This window comes from Wolffia australiana, chromosome 5 (assembly GCF_029677425.1).
Source record: "Wolffia australiana isolate 7733 chromosome 5, ASM2967742v1".
Taxonomy (NCBI): Eukaryota; Viridiplantae; Streptophyta; class Magnoliopsida; order Alismatales; family Araceae; genus Wolffia; species Wolffia australiana.
Genome location: NC_135839.1, coordinates 23070515 through 23085465, shown reverse-complemented (window position 1 = coordinate 23085465; position 14951 = coordinate 23070515). Strand labels below are relative to the sequence as shown.

Sequence of the window (14951 nt, the reverse complement as noted above, 5' to 3'; positions counted from 1 at the left end):
ATAAATATAAATATAAATATAAATATAAATATAAATATAAATATAAATATAAATATAAATATAAATATAAATATAAATATAAATATAAATATAAATAAAAAAATAAATATAAATAAAAATATAAATATAAATATAAATATAAATATAAATATAAATATAAATATAAATATAAATATAAATATAAATATAAATATAAATATTGATATTTATATAAATATATATATACATATAAATATAAATATAAATATAGATATAAATATAAATATAAATATAAATATAAATATAAATATAAATATAAATATAAATATAAATATAAATATAAATATAAATATAAATATAAATATAAATATAAATATAAATATAGATATAAATATAAATATAAATATAAATATAAATATAAATATAAATATAAATATAGATATAAATATAGATATAGATATAAATATAAATATAAATATAAATATAAATATAAATATAAATATATATATAAATATAAATATAAATATAAATATGAATATAAATATAAATATAAATATGAATATAAATATAAATATAAATATAAATGTAAATATAAATATAAATGTAAATATAAATATAAATATAAATGTAAATATAAATATAAATGTAAATATAAATATAAATATAAATATAAATATAAATATAAATGTAAATATAAATATAAATATAAATATAAATATAAATAGAAATATAAATACAAATATAAATATAAATATAAATATAAATATAAATATAAATATAAGTAGAAAGAGAAATAGCAATTATTTTAGGAATATAAATATAAATAGGAATAGGAATAAGAATGGGAGCAGGAATAGAAATAGAAAGAGGATCCGAGGTACAAGTCAAAATAGAAATAGAAGTGTAAATAGAGAGAGAAATAGAGAGGAAATTTTATGTAGAAAGAGAAATAGAAATTGATTAGAAATAGGAATATCAATAGTTATAGAAATAAGAATAGGAAGAGGAATAGGAATCGGTGTAGCAACAGAAATAGTAATAAAAATAGGAATCAAAAGGGTAGTAGAAGTGGATATATAAGTGGAAATATTAATTGTTATAGAAAAAAATATAAAAAGAAGTGTAAAATGAATTAGATATTACCATTCATACAGAAATAGAGAAAAAATTAGAACAAATAAAAATGTAAGTACCAATATAAGAATAAGTATGAATAAGAATATAAATATGAATAATATGAATTTGAATATAAATTTGAATAGTGTGAATTTGAATATAAATAAGAATTTTAATATAAATGAAAACATAAATATGATAATACAAAGATATCAATATAAATATTAATATGAATATATATAAAGATGAATGTAAATAGAAATATAGCTATCAATATGAATACATATATGAATTTGAAGATTAACATTTCTATGAATTTTAATGTAAATTTTAGAACCTTCCCCTTGTTACCTTCCATAGCCAACTTCTAAAGGGCCTTTAAAGCCTTTTTCCAATTAGTCCCTAACACATTACCTTAGATGTCCCCCGAAGTGTTACAGGAATCACTTAGAATTAATTCAGACACATATCCATAGATTTTGAGAACTCTGTAATTCTCCGTCGAAATTATAGTGTTCTCAAATAATGTTTCTTACCATAAAGGGCAGTTACATTTCCTAAATATTTATCCAACTATTTATTTTCATATTAATTCAAAACAACCTTCAAATAATCTCTTTACAAAACAATCTTTATCCTCTTTCAGCCAAATTTTTTGGAATGGACGATCTTAAAATAAATATCCACAGTATGAAATATGAATATTTCAGTAGACCTCCCTTTGAACACATCAATGTAGGAACATATATTTTTTCATATGTTACTTTACAAAATAGGCTTTAAAAAACACAATTATAGATCCAATGGACTGATTCATTGATACATGCACTTATTCTCAATAGTTTTATTTCCAGGGTTGAAATGAAATCCTGGTGTCCATAAAACAGAGGGTGGATAATTTTGAAGAGTAACAGAACCATTTGCAAGGGAAAATTATTTGAGAAATATAGAAAACTCTAAGCGAAACCCTCAAATATACTTAAGGCACATAGGGCGTTGGTTCTGGCCCCTCTGGACTTGAAATGGTTCAGTCATCACCATAGAGGTGGAGTACATGGAGTTAACTATAGAGCACTTGATTGGTAGCAGAGTTTTTTTTCCATTTTGTTTCCTGTTGGTTAATGGTGTTAAAGAATTCTGAGAATAATGTTTTTTATCCACCAGGTTGTGAAATTCTCATTTTCTAGTCAACAAATGACATGTCTTTTTGTTACAATCTCACAACTGATGCTGGAGCGAGGTTTATTCCTTCAAAGTAGAGAGCCCAACTTCATGCACCCAGAAAATCCAAGGAAGGAGATCCAACTACGGCCCATAATCCTCATGAGTCTGGCGGCGAAGACGCGCATTCCAGGCTGTCTGGAATTAGAATATCCGCTATTGAGAGAGAGAGAGAGGGAGGGAGGGAGAGAGAGAGAGAGGGAGGAGGGAGGGAGGAGGGAGAGAGGAGGAGAGGAGAGAGAGAGAGAGGAGGGAGGGAGGGAGGGAGGGGGAGAGAGGGAGATAGATAGAGAGAGAGAGTGAGAGAGAGAGCAATGGGGATAGACAGAGAGAGAGTGCGAGAGAGAGAGCGATGGAGATAGATAGAGAGAGAGAGAGTGTGAGAGAGAGCGATGGAGATAGATAGAGAGAGAGAGAGCGAGAGATAGCTAGACAGATAGAGAGAGAGAGTGAGAGCGAGAGATAGATAGACAGATAGAGAGAGAGTGAGAGCGAGAGATAGATAAATAGAAGAGAGAGCGAGTGAGAGCGAGAGATAGATAGATAGAGAGGGAGAGTAAGAGCGAGAGATAGATAGTTAGATAGAGAGAGAGTGAAAGCGAGAGATAGAGAGATTGAGAGAGAGGGAGAGAGAGAGAGAGAGAGAGAGAGAGAGAGAGAGAGAGAGAGAGAGAGAGAGAGAGAGAGAGAGAGAGAGAGAGTTGACAAAGGTTTCTGCCGACAACGTGTTCTTGTGGGATGGGCTTATATAACCGGGCACCACGCATTCATTAGATCGGGCCCTCTTTGGCCACAAGAAATATCTCCCTCTTGGTCTCTTAGGCTCACGAGGGAGAAACTTACACCCGCCACGTTGGTGATGGCAACGACGTTCACACGTGGGACGCGGAGACCGGTTCGCCTTAGCGAGTCCCCCTCACGCGCGAAGATGAGAGGCCGCAAATGGCGTGGACTAACGGCCGTCAGTGAGGGAGGGCAAAGGGCCGCTCTTCAGGAATCGCCCCTTTGCGTTCACTGCCGGCAAGAACCACTCGGTGAATGAGAGAGAAAGGAATCAGATAAAGAAACCAGGAACAGAGAGAAAGAGAAATTGATAGATAGCTACAGAGAGAGAGAGAGAGACGGGCAAGGGAGAAAACCCATCCTGCCGTTGTAGATCTGACGACGTTTCGCGTTTCTTTATAGAGGGGAGAAGCGGCGGCTTTGCCGACGCCTCTGTTCTGAAGCTCGGTCATCGGGGCTCTTTTCTCGGGTCGTCTTCCTCGCCGGTGTTCCTTCCTGGTCAGTCCTCTTCATCTTCTTTACATGGGTTTCCCTTTTCCCTGAATGCTCGTTGACCATCTCCGACCCGGTCTTGTTCCTCGCAGTCGACGAAACAAGGAGCGCGAATTCCCAATTTGATCTGATCTGATCTGATCGGAGATGGGCGAAATTCTGCTCCACGGCACCCTCCACGCGACCATCTTTGAGGCCTCCTCCCTCTCGGAGTCGGGCAACTTCTTCAGCAAGGTACGCCGCGCTCTCCTCAGATCCGGCCGGTCTGATTGATCTGATGGGTCGTCCTTGGTATGGGTCGTGGTGGGGCGCAGCTCGCAGGCGTGGTGGGTCTGGGCGGCGGGTCGGGGCAGGTGTACGCGACGGTGGACCTGGAGAAGGCGCGGGTGGGGCGGACGAGGCTGCTGTCGGAGAACACGGAGAACCCGCAATGGCACGAATCGTTCCACATCTACTGCGCCCATCAGGCGACCAACGTGATCTTCACGGTGAAGTACGACAAGGCGATCGGGGCGACTCTGGTGGGGAGGGCCTATCTCCCCGTCTCGGAGATCGTCGGGGGCGAGGAGATTGACCGCTGGCTTGAGATCCTGGACAAGGAGGGCAACCCCGTGGGGGAGGCCAAGATCCACGTCAAGCTCCAGTACTTCGAGGTTGGCCAAGACCGGCGCTGGGGCCGCGGGATCTATAGCCCAAAGTTCCCCGGCGTGCCCTACACCTTCTTCCCGCTGCGCCGCGGCTGCAAGGTAACGCTGTACCAGGACGCGCACATCCCCGATGGATTCATCCCCCGCATCCCTCTCGCCAGCGGCGCGGAGTACGAGCCGCACCGCTGCTGGGAGGACGTCTTCGACGCCATCAGCAACGCGCAGCACTTCATCTACATCACCGGGTGGTCCGTGTACACGGAGATCTCGCTGGTGCGGGACGGCGCCCGGCCCAAGCCCGGGGGGGATATCAAGCTGGGGGAGCTGCTCAAGAAAAAGGCCGGGGAGGGCGTAAGGGTGCTGATGCTGGTCTGGGACGACCGCACCTCGGTCGGACTCCTCAAGCGAGATGGGCTCATGGCCACCCACGACGAGGAGACGGAGCATTACTTCGAAGGGACGGACGTGCACTGCGTGCTCTGCCCGCGCGACCCCGACGACGGCGGCAGCTTCGTGCAGGACTTGCAGATTTCCACCATGTTCACCCACCACCAGAAGATCATCGTCGTGGACGGGGCCATGCCCGCGGGGGGCTCGCAGCGCCGCCGGATCGTCAGCTTCGTGGGCGGGCTCGACCTCTGCGACGGGCGCTACGACACGCCCGTCCACTCGCTATTCCGCACGCTCGACGGCGCCCACCACGACGACTTCCACCAGGCCAACTTCACCGACGCGGCCGTGACCAAGGGCGGGCCGAGGGAGCCGTGGCACGACATCCACAGCCGGCTGGAGGGCCCCATCGCGTGGGACGTGCTCTACAACTTCGAGCAGCGCTGGAGGAAGCAGGGCGGCAGAGACCTGCTCGTGCCGCTGAGAGAACTGGAGGATGTCATCATCCCGCCCTCCCCCGTCACCTTCCCGGAGGACAGGGAGACGTGGGACGTGCAGCTCTTCCGCTCCATCGACGGCGGCGCGGCCTTCGGGTTCCCGGAGACGCCCGAGGAGGCCGCCCAGGTGGGGCTCGTCAGCGGCAAGGAAAACATCATCGACAGGAGCATCCAGGACGCGTACATCAACGCCATCCGCCGCGCCAAAAACTTCATCTACATCGAGAACCAGTACTTTCTGGGCAGCTCCTTCGCCTGGAAGCGCGAAGAGGGGCTCAACCTCGAGGAGGTTGGCGCGCTGCACCTCGTGCCCAAGGAGCTGTCCCTCAAGATCGTTAGCAAGATCGAGGCCGGCGAGCGCTTCACCGTCTACGTGTTGGTGCCGATGTGGCCCGAGGGCATTCCCGAGAGCGCGTCCGTCCAGGCCATCCTCGACTGGCAGCGCCGAACCATGGAGATGATGTACACCGACATCGCGCATGCCCTGCGCGCCAACGGGGTCGACGCCAGCCCCCGTGACTACCTCACTTTCTTCTGCGTTGGCAACCGGGAAGTCCAGCGGGAAGGCGAGTACGTCCCCACCGAGGAGCCCGAGCCCGACTCCGACTATTTCCAGGCTCAGCAGGCGCGCCGCTTCATGATCTACGTCCACAGCAAGATGATGATCGGTACTTCCTCGCGCTTACGCCTCCCCTCCTCCGTGATCTTCGATGGTTTATTATTATTATTATTATTCTTTTTTTTCCCTGCAGTGGACGACGAGTACATAATAGTGGGGTCGGCCAACATCAACCAGAGGTCCATGGACGGGGCTAGAGACTCGGAGATCGCCATGGGCGCGTACCAGCCTTACCATCTCGGGGGGGAGGAGCCGGCCAGGGGCCAAGTCCACGGCTTCCGGCTCGCGCTTTGGTACGAGCACCTGGGCATGCTGGACGACGTCTTCCTCCACCCGGAGAGCCTGGAGTGTGTGCAAAAGGTAAACAGCATTGCAGACCGATACTGGGAGCTCTACTCCAGCGAAACACTAGAGGAGGATCTCCCAGGCCACCTGCTTACCTACCCTATCGCCATCACCGAGGAGGGGGTCGTCCTCCAGCTGCCTGACGCGGAGTTCTTCCCCGATACCCGAGCGAGGGTGCTCGGCACCAAGGCCGACTACTTGCCCCCCATTCTCACCAGCTAGCCAGCCCCGCTTTCTCGTCAACGCCGGAGAATGACGCAGTGAGTCCTCTCGGTTTGTCTTCTCGTTTCCTACTCTTTCCATGGCGTGCAGTAATAACACGGTAGCCAAGTCCCTCTCAACCCTCACTAAGACATGGCTCCTTTCCTCCGTTGTGACTTACTAAGATGAACCAATCTCTTGTCTTCTTCGCCTCAGAGTTGGTGGACTGTCATGATGACTGCCTTTCACTCTCTCTCCTATTAGACGTCTTCCTCTCCCTATCGGGTCTCTCGCGATGCTCTCGTACACTACTATTCATATTTTAACACGCAAGACTTCCATTTAATAAACCTGAAATATCTTGAAGTCACTGTATGAAGATGAACGCCTTCCCATCCTATGGCCAACGTAACGAAGACACTAACCATATCTTGACTTGGTCCCATCTTCTGAGCAGCACAAGCTTGACTTAATTTTTCCACCAGAAGTCGTTGAGAATCTTCCATTTAGAAAATGAATCACATCAATCTGATCCACGAGTAGACATGGTCGTTCTGTTCTGATTATTTAAAACAAACAAAAGATTCACACAAATTCATAGAAATTAGAACAAATGTTCGAACAATTTGCACAATCCAAACAAAATTCTCACAATTCGCACAAATTTGCACAATGAGAACAATTCGCAGAATTAGAACAGTTTGCACAAACCAAACAAAATTCGCACAAAGAGAACAAAGTTCACACATGGAGTCAAAAATTGCACAAAATTGTTCGGGATTGAGGGTCCACTAGAGGACCCCCACAGGACGGACTGGCAGTTCATTTATGTTGACCACAAAAACAACATTCTCCTCATTGGAGACGACCCCTTGGAGTAAGTCAACATGTCCTCCACCTAAAGTCAGCTATAAGTTAACGCGACCATCATTTGAATCTCTAGGGAATTCGTGAGCTGCGTGCAGAGCATCAAGATCTTGTCTGCCAGTGAATTGCAGCGAATGAACCTGGATAACCTGGTCAACGGCCCATCGAACAACCCAGCCTGCAGGCTGCAGCGGCTTCGACAGTCAGTGGAGGGTCCCCTACGATGATTCCTTCGGACGTTGACCATTGACTTTAGAGCTGAATGAAATCCATTGGTGTTGACAAACTTTTACAAAATCCGATTCAATGGAGAACTGATCTACAAAATTGGAACAGGAGAAGGGTGAGCGGATCAGAGATCGATCTAGGAAAGGATGGCCATGATGTTGTTTTCCCTCAGTGTGATGAAATCTGAGCCATTGGATCCCTTGAAGTCAGTCCCGGCGCACTTGGAGTAAAGGACGGTGTTCCCCGCCTTCACCCACAACTCTCGCCTGCTTTCATCTTCCTCGAGGACGTCGGTGCCCACAACGACCACCTGTCAAAGTCAACATGCATGTCAGAATTGACCAACGAGGTCAACGGTCAGCAACAGCCCTTTATCGCGTACCGTCCTAACAGAGGGTTTCTCCTCTGTTGCCTCTGTCAACAGCAGCCCACAGGTGGTTGATATGCCTAAAAATGTGTGTAAATATATCGTTGATTTGACGTTTAGACTTATACAATACAATTTATAAATACCCTTAATCACTAAATATAGAATATAGAGCAAGCAAGGGGTCGAACCACAAGGGGCAGCAAGCAAGAATTTTTATCAAATTTTTAATGAATTAATTCAAGGATGAATTAATTTTGCAATTAATACACCCTAATTATACTTAATAATGTTTTTAATTAATCAAAATCAAGTAAAAACTTAATTTTGATTTTAAATATTTCAGTCAAAAATCTCAAGATAGAATGATTTCAATTATAAGATCAGATTAATTTGGATTATTAATTTCCCAATTATTATAAAATTTTAAGCCAATTTTTATGAATCCAAATTGGGAATTTAATAATCAAGAAAGGGATTTTGAAATTGGAGTTCAAGATGGACGAATTTATGGATGAAATTTTATATTTAGGTTTTTATTATTGAACGAAATTTCCAAACAATAAATTTTGAAATCTAGAGAGAGAAACTAGACAAATTAACCTAGAGAGAGAAAGTGAAGAATTTGGGGAAAATGTGAAATCCAACCCTAAATTAAAAATCTAAAATTGCAGAATTTGGGGAAACTGTTCCAAATCTATTTAAAACTAAAGATTAACAATTAGATCTCGAATCAGACTCAAAATGCATTGCTAATTTCATTCAAAACAACTTCTAGGGCATGTACGTTTTGCCCATGCCTCGGCGCTTTAAAATTGTTCAAAAAGAAGTTCAAAATACAAATAAGAAACTTACAACTTTGAATGCAGGATCAAGATCGGTTGACTTCCAAAGCAACTCATGTGTCCTTCTTGGCCAAATCCTTGGGGAGAGCTTCAAAAAGTAAATTTCGCCCTTTTCCATACTCTATTTAAAGATCCAACCATCTGGATTGTAAAGGGAGAAAAGACAAACATACCCTCAAAATTTCAGCCCAATCGGACATCTAGATCTCTAGATATCGTCGTTTTACTGCAGATTAATCTTCGCCGAATGATCATTTTATTATATAGAAAAACATCAATTTTTCTGATTGGCTGACGCTTTTTATTCTTGTTTTCGCCGCCCTTGGATCGCGTTCTGACACGTCGTTGTCCGCGTCCAAGGCGCGCAATCATTGGAGAAATGATGCTCCATTTAACAGTTGAGAGGACGCCACGTCGCCTTTTCTTTTTATTTTTTTTGTAAAATAAGCAGAAAACGACAAGGTTAGCCGCAATTGTTGACACACGCATTGTCGATTTCTGCGTGCATTTAATGCATGCGGTGGATCGACGCTGCATGCACATTGAATCATGTGTGTTGGTTAGCGCGTGCATTAAATGCACGCGCTAACGAACTAAGAATAATTATAAATGCATGCGGAGAATCGATCTCCGCCTGAATTTATTGCACGAAAATTAAAACATACTTTTCTTTGTCGCCTTCCATGCCACGTCGTAAATGCCTCCGAGCTAATGATTGGCTCATTATGGCATTTCTCTTAATTATTAAAAGAATATGCATCACTTATTCGCCCGAATTTCGCGCAAATGACGTGGATGCCATTTAATATATTAATATATATATAGATATATTAAAACACTTTCTAAAATGCCATATAAATAGAATATGTACTATTTAAATAAGAAAAATCATTTCTTGGCTTAATATTGGTCAGAAAATTATATAAAAATATGGAAAAATTCCAGAAAAATTAGGAAAACCCTTGCCAACCTTTAGCCAAGTATTTAAGGCCCTGTAAAAAATATGTCTTCAATGAAAATGATGTGAGACGCGCCGCTCAGCTCAACTTCGGTGCATGCGTACTTCGAGTGTACGATCTGCTCTCCTCCCTGCAAAGATTTTTAATTTTTTTTGATAATTAGAAGCAATTTTCATGAATTGTCCATCCATTGTTCAAGCTATAATTTTCGTGATTGAAGTTTATTTATTTCTAATGTTATTTTGCTAAGTAGAATGCACATTAATGAGCTTTCTAATTTTGGGTTTGAGATTTAATTTAACCGTTCTATTCGTTAGAGCCCATCACTTGTTCAGTAGCCTCAAGCCTTAGGTGGGAAGAAAAGAGAAAATAAAAATACATTGCCATTGGTGATGGATCAATTTAGATCCAATTTGATGAATCCACAGGACAGTATGAATGTTTTTGGGCATCAGACTTAAAAAGCTCGAATTGGATGGAAATCATCAACAAAATCTCGATATCAACTTGTCGATCAGCATATGCCCATTTGGTAGGAAGGTTAAAGATAAAATAATGTGGAACCAATGCCAAAACCGCGTGCACGAACTATTCGATTAAGGATAATTCAAAATACAGAAAACAATGTTCTCTACAACACAATCATGCAATCGGTTCGAATGGCAAACTGAAAATTCAAGCACAGAAAATGACAAGGTTTAAAAATTATTTTCATGGACGCTCTTGGACTATACTTTAGAGTATGATCATGGATTACCTGAAGGCTGAGCTTCAGCTTCATCTCACCAATGGATCTTCCACTTCCGATTGCGACAACCTCCCCACCCTGAGGTTTAGTCTAAGCAGTCGTCTCGTCGGAGCTCTTAATCTTTATCAACACTCAATCGCCTAGGGGTTTGACAGTGGTATACTGCAATCAATAATTATAAGAACATAGACATATAGAGGAATAAAAGACACACCAATACTAGCAATACATTTTTTCTTTCAAAAGAAATCAGATATTCCAGAGAGAATTAAAAAATCACTCGATATGGACACAAAATTTCCACAGAAGTATAGCCTGTGTTTTTTTAAAAATAGGAAAAAACACGATGCCGGGTACGTCCAACCCTGCGGTTTTGCTCGTAGATCGATCCAGTTGTGCCCTAGATGCCACCTAGGGGGTTTTATATATAAAATGGACTATTTATCAATGTTTTTAAGCGTGAAATCAATAATTATAAGAACACAAACATATAGAGGAACAAAAGACACACCAATACTAGCAATACATTTTTTCTTTCAAAAGAAATCAGATATTCCAGAGAGAATTAAAAAATCAGTCGATATGGACACATAATTTCCAAAGAAGTATAGCCTGTGTTTTTTAAAAAATTGGAAAAAACACGATGCCGGGTACGTCCAACCCTGCGGTTTTGCTCGTAGACCAATCCAGCCGTGCCCTAGATGTCACCCAGGGGGTTTTATATATAAAGTGGACTTTTTATCAATGTTTTTAAGAGTGAAGGGAGCATAAATATCCCAATTACAGTCGGATCCCACTCGTCCACGCCCATGTGCAAGAAAGGGAAAAGATACATAAGTGATACCTAGCAGGTGCTCTGAGAAGGTCGCTCGTGCCGGCGTGTCTTCGGAAACCCCACAGCGGTGATGATGCATGGAGTGTGTGGAGCTCTCCCCACCGTTGAGAAGTGTCATAGATGAGGTGCGTGGCGGGGACATCAATAAAGCGGGAGAGCGAGCACTCCACCTTTTGCGCTTCATGCAAGACGCCAATCGTGGGGGCAAATCTCTAGGAGATTTACGCGTGCCAACAGGAGTATGGGGAGCCAGCGTAGCAAAGGCGATGCATGGAGTGCAGTCCACCCGCCATCCATAGATGTCAGCATTGAGGTGCTCGGCAAATTGGACGATCAGGCGAGAGGATGAGTTCTCCCCCCGTCATCCCTCCATGCAATCGGCCACTCTTGCGGCCTCTCCTTCTACAATGTGCAACGCATGCGAATAGCCGGCAAGCCAAGGCGTTCCACGCGGTAGCAACCACGAGCTGCCAGAGGGAGTTCCTGCAAAGAAAATAAAAAGGAGGTAGGAGTACGGGTGTATACCGCGTGGTTGGCAAGAGCATCTGTTGTCTGATTTCCCTCGCATAACTGGTGATGAACACTAGTTGTGTGAGGGCGACACTACATGATGTCCTACCAGTCCCACTGAAGCTGCCATTGCCAAACCCACATGATAGCCTAGGTTGTGAGCAAGAATACATTCCTAGAAGTAGGATATTCCAAAACAAGGAATTAGTCTTAAACATGTATAAATTTTCCAAGGTATTGTTAACCGGGTCTTGACAAAGAATATGTTCAAACTAAAAGCAGGGTATTCCAAGAGAATGAAATAATCAGTCCTTCGAGCTCTTCAATCGGATCAAATCTTTGTGGTAGCTCATTCGACATTACCTTAAAAAATCCCTAAAGAACACATTCAACCTTGCCTTAAAAAATCCCAAGAGATTACTTTAGAAGATTCTAGAATGGTAATGCAAGAGCATCAATGAAAAATTAGTAAAAAAAAGCATCAGACACTTTATGCTACCCTTACCGGATTGCGACATTGTGCGAGATTGGTGCTCTCAATGTGATCGACACAGTGCTAACCAAATAAGCATTAGTAAAAATGGAAAATAGATACGAGGGTCACGACTAAGTTAAATTCCAAAAAGATAGATCAAAATATGTGAGAAAGTTGAATGAACAATCATCCAAGACACAATAATTATAGATTAGTCTTGACTTTGGATGGAGGATTAGTTCTCGCATCTAGCTCACGGTCTTCTTCCATCTTCGTCGCCGCTATCGTGTGTTGGATAACTAATCTATGTCATGAAAAAATGAAATAATTTACCATCACCATCATCATGATTTCTGCTCACCAAGTCAAGGAGAAATAACAGAGTTCTCAATGTGTAAATAAATGGATAGTTCAATACAATAGTCAAAGAACAATAACATAATATACGTCATAAGAGGAAGACAAAATCTTGAGAGTCTAACTGGTGGGTACATTCACACGAATGTCAAATGGCCCATCATCTTCATCATCGTCTTTGTCCTCTTCTGCTCTCAAATCATCATTGTTGTGACATGAATTCAACATCATCAGGACTTCCACGCTCTTTGCCGTGAGCCTTGATTGCATGTAGTTGATTATACGACACCCTTAAGTGAATAGACGCTCACACGCGGCACTCGTCACTTGAACTGCTAGAAATTCCTTCGCCACCAATGCTAATGCAGGGTAAGAAACCTGACCTGTTATGGGGGTAAAGGAAATCAGATATTCAATGAGGAAAGCATGAGAATTTGAATATAAAAATACAAATTATATGATACCCGTCGTCTTCCACCAATGCAACACCTCCGTACCGAATGCTGGTGGGGCCGTTGCATATACATCGAGCTCTTCAATTGGATCAACTCTTTGTGGTAGTTCAAGATGGATCTAGTAGTTCTTCGAGCTCCATTTGAATGAAATCACTCATCGTTGATAGAGCAGATGGTTCGGTGGGCCAACTCCCAACGTTTATGGATATTGAATGTGACTCCATGATATTGCGGACGGTAGATAGAACCCCATTATTAGCCTGTGGATCAATCAAGCGAAGCTTCATAGATGGGTCAAGTAGAGAGGCGATAGTGAAAGCCTCATTTCGTGTTAGTACATACACATTTATCTAGCTTCGTGCGCAAAGCAAAACATACATTAGATAAGGTGTTCCTTTGCCTAGCAGAGATAGTGTGTCCAACTGGAAGCATGGAAGAGTTCATTACTCCCACTCTAATTTGCTCAAGATGCCTCATCAATCCCTTAATAATGACTATACCCTTATTTGACGTTGTTGCCTTGCTCCTAATAGTGACAGAGGTACCATGTTGGAGTGGTTTGAGCAAGTCGAAATTTTTTTCAACTAGGTCTCATTCTGCATCAAGTAAAGCACGTTTTTGAAGAGCGGATGACATCATCATATCAAGAACAATTTTCTTTTCAATGCACCCGCGTAGCATTTTGAATGTGGAGCTCCACCTTGTAGGACAATCTATCGGGATCCTTCTCGTGTTTGACATATTCAACTGTCTGCAGTAGGAAAAGTACTTCGCCCCTTGTCTCGACGATCTTCGTAAAGCGACGACCACCTCTCTTAGGCGCCGAACAACATCCCCTAAGGAAATAGCAGGAAAATCCGACTCCTCTGCATCCAACACGTCGTTAAGGTTTGTGAGGTCTACTTCATAAATGAAACTTGACTCGGGCCCATCGTCGAGGATATTGAGCACCTTCAACCTGGCTTACATAACAAAGTTGATCACATGCGCAATACACAAGACATGTCTCTTTGCATTAAAATGGGGGTTCATTGGCCGCAACTCCCGTTCTAATGTCACCATCATTATTGCGTTATTCAAAGCTTTGTTTGTCGTAATTGTGCATACCTTTGTGCTCAACTTAAATTCTGCAAGAACCTCCAACACAATCTCGCTCAAACACTCCCAATGTGTGGGACCTCCAACTGGCATATAGCGGGAAGACATTCACACATTTTCCATTCTGTATCTACCCAACGAATGGTGAGAACTACAAATGAAATTCGATTTGCAGAAGTCCAACAATCTAGAGTGATGGCCACTCTATCAACACTCTCCAATTGGTCATGAATACCACTCTTTAACTCAATGTAAAGCTTGAAAGTTTTTTCCTTCACAGCCCTTGTCGATGGAATGGATATCTCCTCCTATGCGATGTATCGAAGCAATCGTATGAAGTATATTTTACATACAAAGTTCCATAGTGAGGCTGACTGACAGATGAAATGTACAAGCTCTTCTTTTGTCGTCTTTGACGTGCGACCAGTCAAGTACAATTTATCATTACCTTGTCAGTGAAAGAATGTTCGCCATTGATTGTTGGTAAGAAGAGCTCCCTTCTTGAGCCTTCGATTTGTTATAGTCTTTATCGTGCACATTTAGCAACTGTTGCCATAGGACCGTGTGTAACTATACTTATTTTGCTCTACTGTCACAACATGACCTCGAGTACGAGCCCCACATAGATTGCATGTGAAAACATTTGGTGCTGCCTCTTTGAAGTATATCCGTGCAGCGCATTCATTCATTCTCTTTATCTTCTTTTGCCTGTGGCTAACGCTCCCCTCGGACGATGGAGAGCTCTTAGAGGAACCATAAGCATGCAAGAGAGGTGTTCTATGCATCCTAAATTACAGTTGAAAATGTAAATTTCTCAAATAATTCATCCAATACAAAACTAATTTTCGACAAAGTTTGATGTGCACTTAAAAAGGAGAAATGTTCAAGCAAAGTCGTAAATTGAAATATATGAAAGA

The 14951-nt window shown here is 42.2% G+C and overlaps 1 protein-coding gene across 1 annotated transcript; it reads left to right on the top strand.

Moving 5' to 3' along the window:
- Positions 1-3340: 3340 nt before the first annotated feature.
- LOC144703959 (phospholipase D alpha 1-like) lies at positions 3341-6505 on the top strand. Its single transcript, XM_078576267.1, has 4 exons — positions 3341-3597; positions 3684-3825; positions 3906-5793; positions 5878-6505. Exons 2-4 carry the CDS (start codon positions 3739-3741, stop codon positions 6309-6311), a joined length of 2409 nt encoding a protein of 802 aa, XP_078432393.1. The 5' UTR covers positions 3341-3597; positions 3684-3738; the 3' UTR covers positions 6312-6505.
- The last annotated feature ends 8446 nt before the right edge of the window (positions 6506-14951 follow it).